We start from the raw sequence: 20,179 nt of genomic DNA, 5'->3' as shown, positions 1-20,179 counted from the left end.
TATGTCAGTCTATTTTTTTTTTTTTTTTTTTTTTTTTTTGTTACAGTTTGAGTCTGGACTGCTGGGATGCTTACTCATGGTCATATCTGCTGTTCTCTCCCGATCAATTGAAAAGTATGTTTTAGGACTTTTATACTGTTTCTACAGGCTAGTTGTTGACTTCATTATCATAACTGTGCTTTCTTTGTCTAAGGGTAAAAGAGGACATGGATGTGCCTACCACCACACTCATTGGAGCTCATGGATACTGCACCCAGGTCTGTGAACAAAACGAGAAGTTGGTTAAGGCCACAGTTATTACTTAGAAGCATGTGTCTTGTGATGGTTTGACATTATCATCACATCTGCAGTCAGAAGAATAAATAAGCATTAAAGCATAAACATTCTGTTTATTTCTTTCCATAGTTAAAAAAACAGCTAAAAGTCAGTGCATGTCAGCCAAAATAGGGGTAGGGACGAGAGATTTTGTTTTTAATAGTACAATAAGAGCTGGAACCTGCGTTATGGGTCTAGTGGATCTCTTTGTGTTGTCTGTTTTAAATCTTACATGTCCAGACCGGTCTACAGCACTGACTCTGACCCTCCAACTACGGGTAGAAGGTCTCTGGGTTGTTTGTCTGGTCCTTAGGTGGTAGTGGAGAAAATGTTTTGGTGGAACATGTGCAAATGAGGAAGTGCATTGTGGAAACAGCACATACAAAGATATACATTGTATCCATAAAGTCTCATTACAGTTTAACAGATTTATTACAAAAGCAAATGAATACACAAACCTGTGGAAATGATTAGAAAATGAAAAGTAGATATTAAAGTTTTTTCCCTCATTTAATTCACCTCTATATGGGACCATTAGTTGCACATATGAAGCACATCCAAACGGTCCTGGATTTGTTTCCATGTTATCTGTATGATAGCCTCATCAATGGTGTCAGTGACATCAGTGATCTTTGGCTTCAGGTTGTTGATGTCCCCTATCTAGTTTTTATCAATAATCCATACCTCTTACAATATGATTTTAATTTCCGGTGATTTTAATTTGCACATTGATAATGAGTCCGATAAGTTGTCTAAAGATTTTATGAACTTACTGAATTCCATGGACTTTACCCAACATGTCATGCAGCCGACTCACAACAGGGGACACACTCTGGACCTTGTCATTAGCCATGGCCTGTCCACGAGTGTGTCCTCTGTTGTTGATTTGGCTGTATCTGACCACTACTGTGTGTTTTTTTAGCATCACCGGTTTTAACATAAGGGAGACATCGGTGAGGACTGTGAGGAGGTGCTGTCTGACTCCTGAAGTGGCTGCAAATTTTATTGAAGTTTTACAAAAATACCCTCCAGTTCCTTTATCTGCATCCTGTGATTTTATTGTTGAAAATTTTAATAACAAACTTAAGTCAAGCCTCAATTCTGTAGCTCCACTGGTTACAAAAAAGGTGAAAACAAAGCCTGCACCTCCATGGAGAAATGAGGAAACACAAACGTTGAAAAGAAAATGCAGGATGGCGGAAAGAAAATGGAGGAAGAACAAAATAACAATAAACCATCAGTTATTCTTGGAACAACTTCAGATTTACAACAAGGCAGTCAGACAAGCCAGAAACACTTACTTTGTGAATATAATTTCCTCACACAAAAATAGTCCCAAACTCCTTTCCTCCACCATTGATCATTTAATTAATCCAGATATCGCCAGACACTCTGTCACCACTGACTACTTGTGTGATAGCTTTGCAGACCACTTCAGGAGCTAAATTGATTTTTATCAGATCTAGTATTTTACCTGTCCAGGAAACTATTTTTAATAAGACTGATAGTCTACTTTTACCTGATGAAACACTGGACAGTTTTGCCCTGATTGATGCTCAGACACTTGGTAGAGTTTTCTCCCAAGTAAACCCAACCAACTGCCTTTTAGACCCAATTCCCACATTGCTTTTTAAGTTATTTTATGGATCCTTTGAAAGCGAGCTTTGAAACATTGTTAATTGCTCTCTTCAGACAGGCACCTTTCCCACTGCCTTTAAAATGGCAGTGGTGAGGCCCCTTCTGAAGAAGAGCAACCTGGACCCTGACAATTTTAATAACTACAGATCCATATCCAACTTACCTTTTTTAAGCAAAATTATAGAGAAAGTTGTTTTCAATCAATTGAATGACTTTTTAAATAAAAATACCATTTTAGAAAAATATCAGTCTGGTTTTAGGATTAATCACAGTACAGAGACAGCTCTTTTAAAGATAGTCAATGATCTCAGGTGCAACTTGGACTCACACAAGATCTCAGTCCTGGTGCTACTGGATCTGAGCGCTGCTTTTGACACAGTAGATCACCCAATTCTTTTAAATAGACTGAGACACCTGGTGGGCCTCTCTGGTACTGTTTTTAACTGGTTTCAATCCTATCTCACAGACAGGAAATTTTTGGTAAGTATGGATACATGCTCTTCAGCGATCCATGAAATTAGATGTGGTGTGCCCCAAGGATCAATCTTAGGCCCCATACTTTTTAATTTATATATGCTCCCACTTGGGGATATCATCAGGAGACATGTCATCAACTTTCACAGCTATGCTGATGATACACAGCTGTATATTGCCATGTCTCCTGAAGACACTCGGCCAGTTGATGCCCTTTTTAACTGTATTTTAAATATTAAAACCTGGATGGCAGAAAACTTCTTACAGCTCAACCAGGGCAAAACTGAAGTTTTAGTTATCGGTCCTGAGGCTACGAGAGAGAAATACTTACCAAAATTACAAGCATACTCTCAACCCATCTGTACAAGTAAAAAACCTGGGCGTTATCTTTGACTCTAAGCTCACTTTCATCCCACACATTAAATCTATTGTAAAAACAGGTTTTTACCATCTTAAGAACATAGCCAGAGTCCGTCCAGTTCTCTCTCGAGCCAACACGGAGATGCTGATGCATGCTTTTATTTCCAGTAGGATTGACTACTGTAATGCCCTGCTTTCTGGTCTTTCCAAAGATAGAATCTCACAACTGCAACTTCTTCAAAATTCAGCCGCTCGAGTGCTGACGAAGACCAGAAGGCGGGCTCACATTACACCGGTTTTAAAATCAGTGCATTGGCTCCCCATGTGTTTCAGGATTGATTTTAAGGTCCTTTTAATAGTCTTTAAATGTCTTAATGGTCTTGCGCCTTCTTATCTTTTAGACTTGCTTTTACCCTATGAACCCTCGCAGACCCTGAGGTCCTCTGGCACTGGTCTTTAACAGTTCCAAAAGCCAACACAAAAACCCATGGCGAGGCAGCTTTTCAGCATTATGCTCCTCGCCTCTGGAACAGCGTGCCAGGGAACCTCAGGGCCGCAGAGAATGTAGAAATTTTTAAAACGAGGCTCAAGACCCACCTTTTTAATTTGGCTTTTAACTGATGCTTCTGTTTTATCTACTCAAAGATTTTATAGTTATATTTAATATATATATCTTAAGATTCTTTTAACCAGTGCTTCTGTTTTATCATTTTAATGTTTAATATTTTTATTATTTTCATATATGTCTTAAATTTAGCTTCTTTTAATCAATTCTTTTATATCTTTTTAATGTTTCTTATTCTCTGGTGTTTCATCAGAGGGAGCCCTCCATGCCGGGGGGCGGCTGTGGACTCCGGGGGCTGTGGTACCTTCTCTCACTGAGGTCCGCTCCTTTCTGGTGGGTATGGGGCCCCAGTTGGCCCTCTCCCACTGGTTGGGATGCGGGGCTGTGTTGCTGGTGCCTGGTTGCCAGGGTCGGCGGCTGCCTCCTGGTGCGGATGGCTCCCTGAGACAGCGCCTCCTCTTTTACTTTTACTTTTACTTTTACTTTTACTTTTACTTTTACATTTTTGTTCTGGTCTACCCATGCTCAGCCAGTCTTCTTAAGTATGTGTGAGCTTGTGGGTTTGCATATATATGTGTGTGTGTGTGTGTGTGTATGTGTGTGTGCGGGTGAGTGGGTGGGTGTGGGGGAGTGGTACTGATTTTTAAACTGATATGTAAAGCACTTTGTGCTACAGTTTTTAATGTATGAAAAGTGCTATATAAATAAAGATTATTATTATTATTATTATTATTATCATTATTATTATTATTATTATTATTATTATTACATTATATCTTTAACATATCCCATAGAAAGAAATTCAGGGCAGTGATATCTGGTAAACGAGGTGTCCAAGGAATTGGGCCATCCCTTCCAATCCACTGGTGTGCAAATATTTGATGTAAGAATCCACCAACATGCAGTCCCCAATGTGGTGGTGCCCCATCTACCTGGAAAGTGATGGCTAGTTGAAGCTCATCCAGTTGTGGTGCCACATATTCAGTCCAAAGGTTGAGATTAATGTTTGCACTAATTGATCTGTTGTTGAAGAAAAATGGATCAATGATCGGATTGCACATGATCCCACAATGTGATTAAAAACTTTGATAACCACTGAGTACATAGAATAAATCTGATTAACAAATCTCATCAGTTGCTTTTATAATAAATGTTTTCAAGTGTAAAGAGACTTTGTGGATGTCTTCATCCGAATTTACATTGTTCACTGTGTAGTTGCAGCTCAGAAGTTGTTCCTTCACAAACTGGGGGGACTTTCAGAGTAATAACACACAGACAGAGGAAGGAATGAGATTGATAATCCTGATGCTGTACAATCAGTAATAACCCTTATTCTGGCTTTCAGTGCTTCCAAATGCCTAACAATGGGATGTCACGTTTAGTGGTGCCATTAACCCACTTTATCTATTCATTCATTCATTCATTTTCTGAACCCGGTTTATCCTCACTAGGGTCACGGGGGTCGCTTGGAGCCTATCCCAGCTACATAGGGGCGAAGGCGGTGTACACCCTGGACAAGTCGCCAGTTCATCGCAGGGCTCCACTTTATCTAGTTACAAGTTATGAGCATGTTCGCATTAAAGGGGCAGAGTTTGCACCAGTAAAACCAAACACACACCTGGATCGATGTATATCTGCATATTACTCACAAGGGGAGGAAACTATCATATAAACAGATATGAGGAAATGAGGAAAGATAAAACAACCTAGATGCAATACAGCTGCTGCAATCAAATTACAGCAAGGAAACAGACAACAAACTGTTCACTGTAAATATGTGTTAAAATCACCAGTATCCCATCATAAAGATCCAAAGAACCAGCAGAGACCAAAAGTATCTACTGATGTAAACTGTTTAATACCTGTTGATCCACTAATCCTATCAATACATGTAAATAATTGGTGTAAAATGCAGTTTGTCATCCTTACATGGTCATCAGATATGACCCACTTGGATGTTCAGAGGCTCCGAAGTGAACGTGGAAACACTGCCATCTTTGAATCACCAGTAACACCCATGGAGTTGGATCAATGACAGTGGACACTTGTTTTTATGTTCACTTAATGGTGTATTTAGCTTTAAAAGTCACTTTCTTCAGTTTTTTTTGTTTAGTTAAAATAATTGAATTTAATCTGAGCTTTTATGAACATCTACACATCAGTAAATTAAACATGAGAAAACACCTGATTTACACTGAAAAATGTAAAATGCAGAGGGTAATATTATGATAAATGGTGATAAATCACTTAAAAAAGAATAGATTCAGGAAAAAAAACATTTGGAAGTCAACATAAAAGTATTTCTGGGTCTTTAAGGGTGGAGACATGAGTGCATCTGACTAGAATTATGGCCAAACGTGCTGTCAAACTAAATGTATGTGTATTTGTGTGTTCAAGACAATTGTAGTCTTATTTTTCCAACTGCGGCCACAAGAGTAAAGAACAAATTTAGAAACAGAACAGAATTCCAAGTGGTAGGTAGACTTACAGTCAAACAGTATTCATTAAGTCAACATGTTCAAGGCCTTGGGGCTTTAATCTGTCTCTGTTTTAACATCACATTTTGCTATTCAAAAGGAAACCAAAAACTTTAGACAGTGTCTATGGCATTTTTCACTTCTTTCTTTGTTTTAATCCTTGCACTGAGGTTGATCCAGGGGTCTGTTATCTGGTTTGGTCTATTTCAAACATAGCCTCAAAGAGTATAGAAACAAAGAGGTGAAAGTGCTTTCAGTCCTGCATAGTGGAGGTGGACTTCTGCTGATGTTGACATGGAACTGTTACCTTCACTTTTTATCAGTATATATTCTTGGCCAGTAGTGAAGAGTGTAGACAAGCATATTTGAGAAAAAAGATGAATTTGGAACATTTTCATTTTCAGTCCAAATAGGCAGAAAAGTAGATCTGTTGCTGCATGATTCTGTTTTTTTTTATACCTGTTTTGGAGCAGATTTACTCTAGTATGTGGTAATCTACCACCTCTATCGTCCTGAAAAGTCAGCCTGGAACCACAATTTATCTCAGTAATCTCGTAATCTTGATTTGTGATACAGGACCCTGGATCTCAGTATGCATAACAAACGACAGTATTACTGCATGCTAAACTACTGTATATTCCTATGATGTTATTCATGTTTTTATTTATTGAACCAGGTAGGTCAGTTCAGAACCAGGTCTCATTTACATTGACAACATGGAGAGGCAGCAGAACAGTGAGAAAAGACACAGAAAAACAAAGAAACAAGTTACAAAGTCACATAATGAGCCCTAATAGTGCTAAAAGAGAGTATTATTTACAGTATTTACAATGATATATTTTTCAGAAGAGTAGATATTAACTGTATGACTATAAAGACAGATAATACAGTTTTTCATATTGTACCAATGCTAAAAGGAAGTAACAGGTACAGTTTATATGGTGGCATGAATAAAGAAACAACACTGATGAAAAGCAAGTGCGATGATCTTGTTCTAGTGGTTATATTGAATTTATGAAAGAGGTGAGTGGAATGAATGAACTCAGCTTTAAGGCAGAAAGCTCAACTGAGGAACAGCTGAAGGAGGTTTGAGGAGGTTGATGAAACTACTGGACCACAGACTAACACCCCTTTTCTACCAAAAAGAACCTGGTGCTAGTTCGGTGCCAGTGCTAAAGCCAATGCTAAACTGTTTCCATCCTGGTGTTTCCGAAGAACCAGTCTGCTTTTCCATAGGCCAAGAGCCAAGCGGAGCCGAGTCAGAGCTGCGTCATTACATCATCGTAAAACGTGATCATGATAATTATCTCTCTACAGAATATCCATGCATTAGGTTTCTACGTATGTCATTTAGAAACCCACATATTTATTTTTATGACACATGCCACACAGTGAATATTTGTGTTTTTCGCCTGTGGATGGCAATATAGGCTGTAAACACAAGAGCAGCGTTTTCTTTCTGGGCGAGCGTCTCCCGCGCCAGACCCAGTCACGTGATCACGTTATACACTGACGTAATGACACGGCTCTGCTTGGCTCTTGGCCTATGGAAAAGCAAACCGTTTCTTTGGAGGCACCAGGTTGAAACCAGTTAAGCACTGGCTCTAGCACTGGCACCAAACTAGCACCAGGTTCTTTTTGGTGGACAAGGGTATAATTCCTGACCTCTTCTCCAGTGTATGCACTCACACCACAGGCCAGACTTGTATTGTGAATATTAAGCAGTGACTGTAGATAGGATGGGGTTTTCCCAATTAGAGTTTTGTAGATGAAAAGGAACCAGTGGATTTGCCTGTGAGGGTTTTTCAAAAAATGTTATTTTACCTTTATTTAACCAAGAAAAAAGCTCATTGAGATTAAAAATCTCTTTTTCCAGAGTGTTGTGGCCAAGACAGCAACAGCAGAAGTGACACAAAATAGAAATCACAGCAATACATTCACTAAAAATATACATAAAACACAACAAAAGTCAGTTCTAAAACCATACATAACTCACTAAACGAAGAACGTACATATAAAACACCATCAATAATTTAAAAGGTACTAAAAGTATAACAATGTTCCTTAAAAGCATCTCAAAGCAGAATCTGATGCAATCTGTTAGAAAAACATCTACATCCAGATTTATCCTTTTCCCATTCATTTAGAATGACTTTGAATGTTTTTAAAGAGACCAGCTCCTGCAGTTTTATCTCCTTCTGTGAATTGTTCCAGGTAGTGAGAACAGAATATTTAAAAGCTTTCTAATCCCAATTGTGGTCTGATCTTTGGAGTCTGTGTTGAATGGAGCTGCAGTCACAGAGTGGATGACAGCGTGGGAAATAACATCCAGTTTATGAAGGAGGGGTTTTGATGCAGACCTGTAGATGATGTTGCCATAATCTAAAAAACCATGTTTGTGTTTTCCAGGAGCTGGTCAACCTCTTGCTCTGTGGCCAGGCAGTTTCTAACGTCTTTGACAATGACATGGAGTTGGACTCAGGCAACGGCAACATGACTCTGTTAAAAGGAATGAAAGGGCGCTGTGACGTCGGCCTCCTATCTCTGTTCGAACATTATAACATCGTCAAGGTGAGCTGAGTTGGTGGTTGGTTGGAATCTGGGCGTCCTCAGCTACTAATGGTTCACATCCCAGTTGGACTCATCCAAGCACACAACATCTCCACTGTAGTTAAGGACACAGCTGCTGAGCTATTAGCACTGCACATGTGACCACAATGATGGCAAAGAATGTTCTTCGAACCATTATGGGATTTATGTGATTGTTAACAACACATCCACCGCCTGAAAATGTTTACTTTAAAGTAGCACACATGAGGCAAGAGCAAATAAGGAAAATGAGAAAAACTCTGTTTTTCATGGGGTGGGACAGTAACACGATACCAAAGACAACATTTCATCAGCAGTTATATCATACACTTGACAGAAAATATTACCACACCTCTGCACCTGAACAGTAAGTATTCAGATAAATTAATCTAATTATCAAGTGTTAAAGGGGTTTTGGAGTTGAATAATAAAAAATCAGCTTAGGGAAATCTTGAACCAAATACCACTAACCCTGAAAGGAACCTTGAACTTATGCAGATTAGAGATTGTATGAAGAAAATTAGTAATATACTGTATAAACCTTTTAGGGCTCAATGATATGATACTATTATTTTATGTTTTTGTTCATCCTTTTATTTGCAGGATCTAAATAGGAACACAGAATAAAGTCACAAATGTGTCTGTGTTTTCAATGACAAGTTAATAATATCCATGTACAAACAGGACCACAGCTGGTCAAAATACAATACCTGCTGCAAAATATAAAGTGAAAGCTTAACAGATAAATAGTATGACTTTGGGACATTCATCTTCTGAGGGTGTAGTATCACATTCTTGGCTATTATCAGTTTTTAGAGAATTTTTAATGTATGATGGCAAAAAGTGAGTGTGGTATAGCTGTAAAAATATGGTACCAAATTGTTAAATGTGCTCAGAAAAGGTGAGATTCTCACTTCTACTAGAGTAATATTGACTATTTATTTATTATTCATGTGCATAATCCTGTCTTTTCAGGTGAACTTCATCACATGTTGAGCTGCTCATTCTTTTGCACATACACTATTTGATATTTTCACACACATTTATTCTGACATTTTATAACAAGCAGACATTGAACATTTTCACAAACATGTAGAACTAGACCAGCTAAAAGATTTTGGAGGTGCTCATCTCACTAACTCTTTTTTGACCCTCACATGTCACAGTCTTGATATTTTTCCACAGTTAGAGGGAGGATTACAAAAGCCGAGCATAATTACAATGAAAACTGAAGTAGGAGTGGATAAACTGAAGCCATGTAACAGCTGAGGCTCCTGTCCTGGGTTTGACTTTCTGTCCATAAGGTAGGGACGTACCTGAAGACACCCTGTTGGCCCATCTGGGTGGTGTGCAGTGAGAGTCACTTCAGTGTGCTGTTTGGCCTGCAGAGGGAGCTGTTGACCAATCAGGACAAAGGTCTGGAGTTTGACCTCTATTATTATGATGGACTGGCCAATCAGCAGGAGGAGATCCGCCTCACCGTGTGTATGTAGCGCATCACTCAATCATTTTAGACTGCAGTTATCTGTTTGAATGGTAAATGTGCTGTCTTATTTGATCCTTTTTGTGTTTCCCAAAATCCCTTTCTGCAAAGAATGACCACTGTGTTGGATACTGTCCATAGGATATGATATGTATAGCTCTTCACCACCACCACTTAGAGCCAGAACATCAAACTCATTGTAGTTCAGGGGCGAAATGTAGCCCAATTTGATGTCAAATAAGCCATAAAAACATAAAACATAAAAAATATAAACGTAAAGAAAGAAAACTTAATTAAAGCCGCAAGCGGCATCTAAAGGCCCTCGCCAAGGGCACGTCCAGTGGAAGTATGCTCATCGTTCAGCAGGTGGCGCTCTAGCCCCAAATTTTGTGTCTTCTAATGAATGGGTTTAGGCCTGGGACATTGACAATTGATTTGAGACAAATCAGTGTTCGTATGTCCGAACTGAACAAAATTTTGTATATATAAATCTGTAGGGGGCGCTATGAGCCAAAATTCAATTTGTTCCATTGAATGGGTGTAGGCCTGTGAGATGTACCACTGAGTCAAATTTGAGCCAAATCGGTGTTCGTATGTCTGAACTGATGCAATTTTCGTGAAGGTAAATTTGTAGGGGGCGCTACTGAGCGAAGTGGCAATTTCTTTTGATAAATGGGTGTAGGCCTGGGAGATTGACAACTGATTCAAATTTGAGCCAAATTGGTGTTCGCATGTCTAACGTGAAGTAATTTTCGTAAAGGTAACATTGTAGGGGGCGCTGTAGTGCAAAATTTCAGTTTCTTTTGATAAATAGGTGTAGGCCTTTGAGACAGATGTCTGAGTCAAATTTGAGCCAAATCGGTGTTCGTATGTCCGAACTGATGTCATTTTTGGAAATGTACATTTGTAGGGGGCGCTATAGTGCGAAATTTCAGTTTCTTTTAATAAATGGATGTAGGCCTGGGAGATGGACGTCTGAGTCAAATTTGAGCCAAATTGGTGTTCGTATGTCCGAACTGAAGCAATTTTAATAAAAAATATTAAAAATTTTTGTAGGGGGCGCTGTAGTGCAAAATTTCAGTTTCTTTTGATAAATAGGTGTAGGCCTTTGAGACAGATGTCTGAGTCAAATTTGAGCCAAATCGGTGTTCGTATGTCCGAACTGATGTCATTTTTGTAAATGTACATTTGTAGGGGGCGCTATAGTGCGAAATTTCAATTTCTTTTAATAAATGGGTGTAGGCGTGGGAGATGGACGTCTGAGTCAAATTTCAGCCAAATTGCTGTTCGTATGTCTGAGCTGAAGCAATTTTTATGATGGTAAATTTTCGAAAAAACTTCGCAAAGTTTGCAACCTTGTCACACAAAAACGGTGATGCCGATTCAAAAAATAAAAAAATTCGGCTAACTTTTGATGCCCCACTTCTCTAGATACTGTACACCGATTTTGAGCTCATTCGGCCAAACGGCTTAGTAGGAGATAGTTAAAATACAACTTCAGCGAAAACGCTGACTCAGCATTTTGGAAATTTCAATCCAATATGGCTGACTAAAGGTTGGTTTAGGGGCGTGGCCATAATAATTTTTTTTTTGTCTCCTCATGATGAATCTGTCTACCGATTTTCGTGGCTCTACCACAAACTTTATGTTGGACGCGCTCCCATTGGCGCAATGCATTTCCACTTTTCAAGGGGGCGCTGCCGCAACATTTCTTTACCGACATCTACGAAACCTATATGTAAATTCAATTTCTCACACTTCTGAATTTTAGGCAAAATTTGGTGAGTTTTCGTAAATGTTCAGAGGGTCAAAATTGAGCTCAAAGCGCAGGAGAAAGAAAAATAAGAAAAAAAAAAAATAATAATAATCTGAGCAAGAACAATATAGCCGTTTCTATGGCAACCACGTATTTGCCTTTTTTTGAAAGTTCTCGAGGTCCCCCACATGTCTGTGGGGTCAGATGTCACCTGTCGTGCACTTACACACATGTGACTGACCCCAAGTGGGCGTGTCCCATTGACTCCCATTCATTCTGAGCAGGTGTAAATATGCGATTTGTGCACGTGTCATATACATCGTCGGAAAGGTCTCAGTGCCGTGAATGTGAATATGTGTGAGAGTGGCGACAGTGGCGAAAGGCGACCGCGTCACTGGCGATTTCGTCCCCATGCGCCCACTGCAGACTCAATAGGCCCTGCGCCGGCTTTACTCGGCTCGGGCCTAATAATCTGAGCAAGAACAATATAGCCGTTTCTATGGCAACCACGTATTTGCCCTTTTTTGAAAGTTCTCGAGGTCCCCCACATGTGTGTGGGGTCAGATGTCACCTGTCGTGCACTTACACACATGTGACTGACCCCGAGTGGGCGTGTCCCATTGACTCCCATTCATTCTGAGCAGGTGTAAATATGCGATTTGTGCACATGTTATATACATCGTCGGAAAGGTCTCAGTGCCGTGAATGTGAATATGTGTGAGAGTGGCGACAGTGGCGAAAGGCGACCGCGTCACTGGCGATTTCGTCCCCATGCGCCCACTGCAGACTCAATAGGCCCTGTGCCGGCTTTACTCGGCTCGGGCCTAATAATAATCTGAGCAAGAACAATATAGGCGTTACCGTGGCAACCATGTATTTGACTGTATTTGAAAGCTCTCGAGGTCCCCCACATGTCTGTGGGGTCAGATGTCACGTGTCGTGCACTTACACCCACATGACTGACCGCGACTGGGCATGTCCCATTGACTCCCATTCATTCTGAGCAGGTGTAAATATGCGATTTGTGCACATGTCATGTACATCGTCGGAAAGGTCTCAGTGCCGTGAATGTGAATATGTGTGAGAGTGGCGACAGTGGCGAAAGGCGACCGCGTCACTGGCGATTTCGTCCCCATGCGCCCACTGCAGTCTCAATAGGCCCTGCGCCGGCTTTACTCGGCTCGGGCCTGCGCCGGCTTTACTCGGCTCGGGCCTAAAAAAAAAAAAAAATAATAATTAAAGCCGCAAGCGGCATCTAAAGGCTCTCGCCACGGGCACGTCCAGCAGAAGTATGTCCATCGTTCAGCAGGTGGCACTCTAGCACCAAATTTCAATGTCTTCTGATGAATGGGTGTAGGCCTGGGAGATCGACAACTGATTCAAATTTGAGGCAAATCTTTGTTTGTATGTCCGAACTAAAGAAAGTTTTGGATAAGTAAATCTGTAGGGGGCGCTATGCAGCTAAAAATAAATTTCTACCATTGAATGGGTGTAGGTTTGCGAGATGTACCACTGAGTCAAATTTGAGCTAAATCAGTGTTCGTATGTCTGAATTAATGCAATTTTCGTGAAGGTAAATTATTAGGGGGCGCTAATGAGCGAAGTGGCAATTTCTTTTGATAAATGGGTGTAGGCCTGGGAGACTGAACACTGATTCAAATTTGAGCCAAATTGGTATTCGTATGTCTAACGTGAAGTAATTTTCGTAAAGGTAAAATTGTAGGGGGCGCTATGGCACCGAATTTCAAATATTTCTGATAAATGGGTGTAGGCCTGGGAGATAGACGTCTGAGTCAAATTTGAGCCAAATCGGTGTTCGTATGTCCGAACTGAAGAAATTTTAATAAAAAAATATTAAAAATTTTTGTAGGGGGCGCTGTAGTGCAAAATTTCAGTTTCTTTTGACAAATAGGTGTAGGCCGGGGAGACAGATGTCTGAGTCAAATTTGAGCCAAATTGGTGCTCGTATGTCCGAACTGATTTCATTTTTGTAAATGTACATTTGTAGGGGGCGCTATAGTGCAAAATTTCAATTTCTTTTAATAAATGGGTGTAGGCCTTGGAGATAGACATCTGAGTGAAATTTCAGCCAAATCGGTGTTTGTATGTCTGAGCTGAAGCAATTTTTGTAATGGTAAATTCACAAAGAAACTTTGCAAAGTTTGCGACGTCGTCACACAAAAACGGTGACACCTATCCAAAAAATTCGGCTAACTTTTGATGCCCCACTTCTCTAGATACTGTACACCGATTTTGAGCTCATTTGGCCAAACGGCCAAGGAGGAGATAGTTAAAATACGACGTCAGCGAAAACGCTGACTCAGCATTTTGGAAATTTCAATCCAATATGGCCGACAAAGGGTTGGTTTTGGGGCGTGGCCATAATAATATTTTTTTTTTGTCTCCTCATGATGAATCTGTGTACCGATTTTCGTGGCTCTACAACAAACTTTACGTTGGACGTGCTCCCATTGGCGTAATGCATTTCCACTTTTCAAGGGGGCGCTGCGGCAACATTTCTTTACCGACATCTTCGAAACCTATATGTAAATTCAATTTCTCGCATTTCTGAATTTTGTGCAAAATTTGGTGAGTTTTCGTAAATGTTCAGGGGGTCAAAATTGAGCTCAAAGCGCAGGAGAAAGAAAAATAAGACAAAAAAATATATATATATAAAAATAAAAATAATTAAAGCCGCAAGCGGCATCTAAAGGCCCTCGCCAAGGGCACGTCCAGTGGAAGTATGCTCATCGTTCAGCAGGTGGCGCTGTAGCCCCAAATTTTGTGTCTTGTAATGAATGGGTTTAGGCCTGGGACATTGACAATTGATTTGAGACAAATCAGTGTTCGTATGTCCGAACTGAACAAAATTTTGTATATATAAATCTGTAGGGGGCGCTATGAGCCAAAATTCAATTTGTTCCATTGAATGGGTGTAGGCCTGTGAGATGTACCACTGAGTCAAATTTGAGCCAAATCGGTGTTCGTATGTCTGAACTGATGCAATTTTCGTGAAGGTAAATTTGTAGGGGGCGCTACTGAGCAAAGTGGCAATTTCTTTTGATAAATGGGTGTAGGCCTGGGAGATTGACAGCTGATTCAAATTTGAGCCAAATTGGTGTTCGCATGTCTAACGTGAAGTAATTTTCGTAAAGGTAACATTGTAGGGGGCGCTATGGCGCCGAATTTAAAATTTTTCTGATAAATGGGTGTAGGCCTGGGATATAGACGTCTGAGTCAAATTTGAGCCAAATTGGTGTTCGTATGTCCGGACTGAGGCAATTTTAATAAAAAATATTTAAAATTTTTGTAGGGGGCGCTGTAGTGCAAAATTTCAGTTTCTTTTGATAAATAGGTGTAGGCCTTTGAGACAGATGTCTGAGTCAAATTTGAGCCAAATCGGTGTTCGTATGTCCGAACTGATGTCATTTTTGTAAATGTACATTTGTAGGGGGCGCTATAGTGCGAAATTTCAATTTCTTTTAATAAATGGATGTAGGCCTGGGAGGTGGACATCTGAGTCAAATTTCAGCCAAATCGCTGTTCGTATGTCTGAGCTGAAGCAATTTTTATGATGGTAAATTTTCGAAAAAACTTCGCAAAGTTTGCAACCTTGTCACACAAAAACGGTGATGCCGATTCAAAAAATTCGGCTAACTTTTGATGCCCCACTTCTCTAGATACTGTACACCGATTTTGAGCTCATTCGGCCAAACGGCTTAGTAGGAGATAGTTAAAATACAACTTCAGCGAAAACGCTGACTCAGCATTTTGGAAATTTCAATCCAATATGGCTGACTAAAGGTTGGTTGAGGGGCGTGGCCATAATAATATTTTTTGTTTGTCTCCTCATGATGAATCTGTCTACCGATTTTCGTGGCTCTACCACAAACTTTATGTTGGACGCGCTCCCATTGGCGCAATGCATTTCCACTTTTCAAGGGGGCGCTGCCGCAGCATTTCTTTACCGACATCTACGAAACCTATATGTAAATTCAATTTCTCACACTTCTGAATTTTAGGCAAAATTTGGTGAGTTTTCGTAAATGTTCAGAGGGTCAAAATTGAGCTCAAAGCGCAGGAGAAAGAAAAATAAGACAAAAAAAATAATAATAATAAAAATAAAAATAATAATAATCTGAGCAAGAACAATATAGCCGTTTCTATGGCAACCACGTATTTGCCCTTTTTTGAAAGTTCTCGAGGTCCCCCACATGTGTGTGGGGTCAGATGTCACCTGTCGTGCACTTACACACGTGACTGACCCCGAGTGGGCGTGTCCCATTGACTCCCATTCATTCTGAGCAGGTGTAAATATGCGATTTGTGCACATGTCATATACATTGTCGGAAAGGTCTCAGTGCCGTGAATGTGAATATGTGTGAGAGTGGCGACAGTGGCGAAAGGCGACCGCGTCACTGGCGATTTCGTCCCCATGCGCCCACTGCAGACTCAATAGGCCCTGCGCCGGCTTTACTCGGCTCGGGCCTAATTAAAGCCGCAAGCGGCATCTAAAGGCCCTCGCCACGGGCACGTCCAGTAGAAGTATGTCCATCGTTCAGCAGGTGGCACTCTAGCACCAAATTTCAATGTCTTCTGATGAATGGGTGTAGGCCTGGGAGATCGACAACTGATTCAAATTTGAGGCAAATCTTTGTTTGTATGTCCGAACTAAAGAAAGTTTTGGATAAGTAAATCTGTAGTGGGCGCTATGCAGCTAAAAATAAATTTCTACCATTGAATGGGTGTAGGTTTGCGAGATGTACCACTGAGTCAAATTTGAGCTAAATCAGTGTTCGTATGTCCGAATTAATGCAATTTTCGTGAAGGTAAATTATTAGGGGGCGCTAATGAGCGAAGTGGCAATTTCTTTTGATAAATGGGTGTAGGCCTGGGAGACTGAACACTGATTCAAATTTGAGCCAAATTGGTATTCGTATGTCTAACGTGAAGTAATTTTCGTAAAGGTAAAATTGTAGGGGGCGCTATGGCACCGAATTTCAAATATTTCTGATAAATGGGTGTAGGCCTGGAAGATAGACGTCTGAGTCAAATTTGAGCCAAATCGGTGTTTGTATGTCCAAACTGAAGAAATGTTAATAAAAAAATATTAAAAATTTTTGTAGGGGGCGCTGTAGTGCAAAATTTCAGTTTCTTTTGACAAATAGGTGTAGGCCTGGGAGACAGATGTCTGAGTTAAATTTGAGCCAAATTGGTGCTCATATGTCCGAACTGATTTCATTTTTGTAAATGTACATTTGTAGGGGGCGCTATAGTGCAAAATTTCAATTTCTTTTAATAAATGGGTGTAGGCCTTGGAGATAGACATCTGAGTGAAATTTCAGCCAAATCGGTGTTCGTATGTCTGAGCTGAAGCAATTTTTGTAATGGTAAATTCACAAAGAAACTTTGCAAAGTTTGCGACGTCGTCACACAAAAACGGTGACACCTATCCAAAAAATTCGGCTAACTTTTGATGCCCTACTTCTCTAGATACTGTACACCGATTTTGAGCTCATTCGGCCAAACGGCCAAGGAGGAGATAGTTAAAATACAACGTCAGTGAAAACGCTGACTCAGCATTTTGGAAATTTCAATCCAATATGGCTGACAAAGGGTTGGTTTTGGGGCGTGGCCATAATAATATTTTTTTTTTGTCTCCTCATGATGAATCTGTGTACCGATTTTCGTGGCTCTACAACAAACTTTACGTTGGACGTGCTCCCATTGGCGTAATGCATTTCCACTTTTCAAGGGGGCGCTGCGGCAACATTTCTTTACCGACATCTTCGAAACCTATATGTAAATTCAATTTCTCGCATTTCTGAATTTTGTGCAAAATTTGGTGAGTTTTCGTAAATGTTCAGGGGGTCAAAATTGAGCTCAAAGCGCAGGAGAAAGAAAAATAAGACAAAAAATAAATAAATAAATAAAAATAATAATAATCTGAGCAAGAACAATATAGGCGTTTCCGTGGCAACCACGTATTTGACTGTATTTGAAAGCTCTCGAGGTCCCCCACATGTCTGTGGGGTCAGATGTCACATCGTCGGAAAGGTCTCAGTGCCGTGAACGTGAATATGTGTGAGAGTGGCGACAGTGGCGAAAGGCGACCGCGTCACTGGCGATTTCATCCCCATGCGCCCACTGCAGACTCAATAGGCCCTGCGCCGGCTTTACTCGGCTCGGGCCTAATAATAATCTGAGCAAGAACAATATAGGCGTTTCCGTGGCAACCACGTATTTGACTGTATTTGAAAGCTCTCGAGGTCCCCCACATGTCTGTGGGGTCAGATGTCACGTGTCGTGCACTTACACCCTCGTGACTGACCCTGAGTGGGCATGTCCCATTGACTCCCATTCATTCAGAGCAGGTGTAAATATGCGACTTGTACACATGTCATGTACGTCGTCGGAAAGGTCTCAGTGCCGTGAACGTGAATATGTGTGAGAGTGGCGACAGTGGCGAAAGGCGACCGCGTCACTGGCGATTTCGTCCCCATGCGCCCACTGCAGACTCAATAGGCCCTGCGCCGGCTTTACTCGGCTCGGGCCTAAAAATAAAAATAATAATAATCTGAGCAAGAACAATATAGCCGTTTCTATGGCAACCACGTATTTGCCCTTTTTTGAAAGTTCTCGAGGTCCCCCACATGTCTGTGGGGTCAGATGTCACGTGTCGTGCACTTACACCCATGTGACTAACCCCGAGTGCGCGTGTCCCATTGACTCCCATTCATTCTGAGCAGGTGTAAATATGCGATTTGTGCACAGGTCATATACATCGTTGGAAAGGTCTCAGTGCCGTGAATGTGAATATGTGTGAGAGTGGCGACAGTGGCGAAAGGCGACCGCGTCACTGGCAATTTCGTCCCCATGCGCCCACTGCAGACTCAATAGGCCCTGCGCCGGCTTTACTCGGCTCGGGCCTAAAAATAAAAGATGACAAGAGACGCAAAAGATGAAAAAGAGAAGAGCTGCTGCAACAGGCTACTACCACGCAGTGCCATAATGCCAAGCTTTTCCGTATGTTTTAGAGTGAAAAAAGTAAAGTTATATTATGAACATATTTACATCTACAAACTATACTTTAAAAAATTTGAATTACTTGAACAACGTGAAATTTCTTAGGGAAAAAGTACAATTTTAACAATATTCTTCCTTAGTTTATCATTTACACATGTTCATTACAACTTACAGATCCCAGTGCATCTACAAATACACAAAACATTTAATTACAGGCAAAATATTGAGACATTGTGACATCTTAAGACATTTCAGGTTGTTCGTATTTTTTCAAGTTATTCACATCTTTTGTGAAAGGATAGTTTGTAAAAATGAATATTTTATGTAATTATTGCTTTTTACACTAAAGCAAAGGGAAAAAAATCTGGAGTTGTCATTATTTATAGGTTATTATGTTATTATTTTACTGGTCTGACCCACTTGAGACTGAATTGTTCTGTATGAGGAACCTGAATTAAAATGATTTTACACCTTTGATTAATATCTGTTAATATCTTCAGTGTAATTTTTGCGTTTAAAAACTTCACCCCATGGGTCAAATCAGACCCTTTGGCTGGCCAGATTTGACCCACGGGCTGTATATTTCACGGCCCTCATTAAGACTTTTCTTTTCTCTAATGACCTATCCTTTCTTTTTCTTTCCTTTAATGTATTTTCTTTTCTTTAATGTATTTCTCTTTATATTTTATTATTTTCCTTGAATTTTCCACTCTCTCCACACATTTTCAGAGAATGCTGGTGTGATCTAAATGTCTCTTTTTTGCAGCTCTTGGCAGATCAGGGTTGAGCTGTCAAAATAATGACCCTGACCTCATCCCTCCCTTGGAACACTGTATCCACACTAGGTTCGTTATCCTTTGGCTCCTCAGATGCCTCTTATCATTCACCCAGGGCTAATTTGCTTGAACTCCTGTTTTGTTTTTCTTTCTTTTCATTCAGATGGAAAGATGCCTTCGTCCACTGGAATGACACTGAGCCTATTCTCTAACTGGGTTCACAGTTCCATCGTATTTGAAATATGGCAACGACAATCATCCAGCAAATGTTTTCATCATTTTACCATATTCATGCTGCCTTCTCTTTTATCCTCCTCCATAAGACAGTGTTGGAAAAGTTCATTAAATTACAAATTCACATTACATTCTTGTGTTACATTTTGGTTTGGTAAATATGGAATACAGTAACCTCTTAAATATAATGTATGATCACAGTGGCCTTTTAATCTGTACATTGTCCTGTTGTAATCAGGTAGAGTACAAACAAATTAAACACATTTCTACAAAGCAATGTCAATTTTTTTTTTTTTTTTTTTTTTTTTTTTTTTTTTTTTTTTTTTATTGGTGATAGTTAACAAGACAATGTGGACAGAAAAACAACAACACATAAACAAAAGGAAACTCAAACAAATAAACAAACAAAAAACAACAACAATGACAGAGTATTGACAAACAACGTCATATTACAATGAAAAAGATCAGAAATGTAAATAGCAATAT

The 20,179-nt window shown here is 40.1% G+C and overlaps 1 protein-coding gene across 2 annotated transcripts in view; it reads left to right on the top strand.

Moving 5' to 3' along the window:
* mindy4 (MINDY lysine 48 deubiquitinase 4) overlaps positions 1-19,891 on the top strand; it is a 33,792-nt gene extending 13,901 nt beyond the window's left edge. For both annotated transcript variants that reach the window (XM_030133178.1, XM_030133177.1), the window contains exons 13-18: positions 47-114; positions 194-257; positions 8,239-8,400; positions 9,723-9,903; positions 19,450-19,528; positions 19,623-19,891. In XM_030133178.1, coding sequence (XP_029989038.1) covers positions 47-114; positions 194-257; positions 8,239-8,400; positions 9,723-9,903; positions 19,450-19,528; positions 19,623-19,671 — 603 coding nt within the window. In that variant the 3' untranslated portion in view covers positions 19,672-19,891. The remainder of the gene's footprint in view (positions 1-46; positions 115-193; positions 258-8,238; positions 8,401-9,722; positions 9,904-19,449; positions 19,529-19,622) is intronic.
* The last annotated feature ends 288 nt before the right edge of the window (positions 19,892-20,179 follow it).

Source organism: Sphaeramia orbicularis, chromosome 4, assembly GCF_902148855.1.
Source record: "Sphaeramia orbicularis chromosome 4, fSphaOr1.1, whole genome shotgun sequence".
NCBI classification, from domain to species: domain Eukaryota; kingdom Metazoa; phylum Chordata; class Actinopteri; order Kurtiformes; family Apogonidae; genus Sphaeramia; species Sphaeramia orbicularis.
Note: the sequence above shows the minus strand (reverse complement) of the source record. Positions and strands in the feature narration are given on the sequence as shown.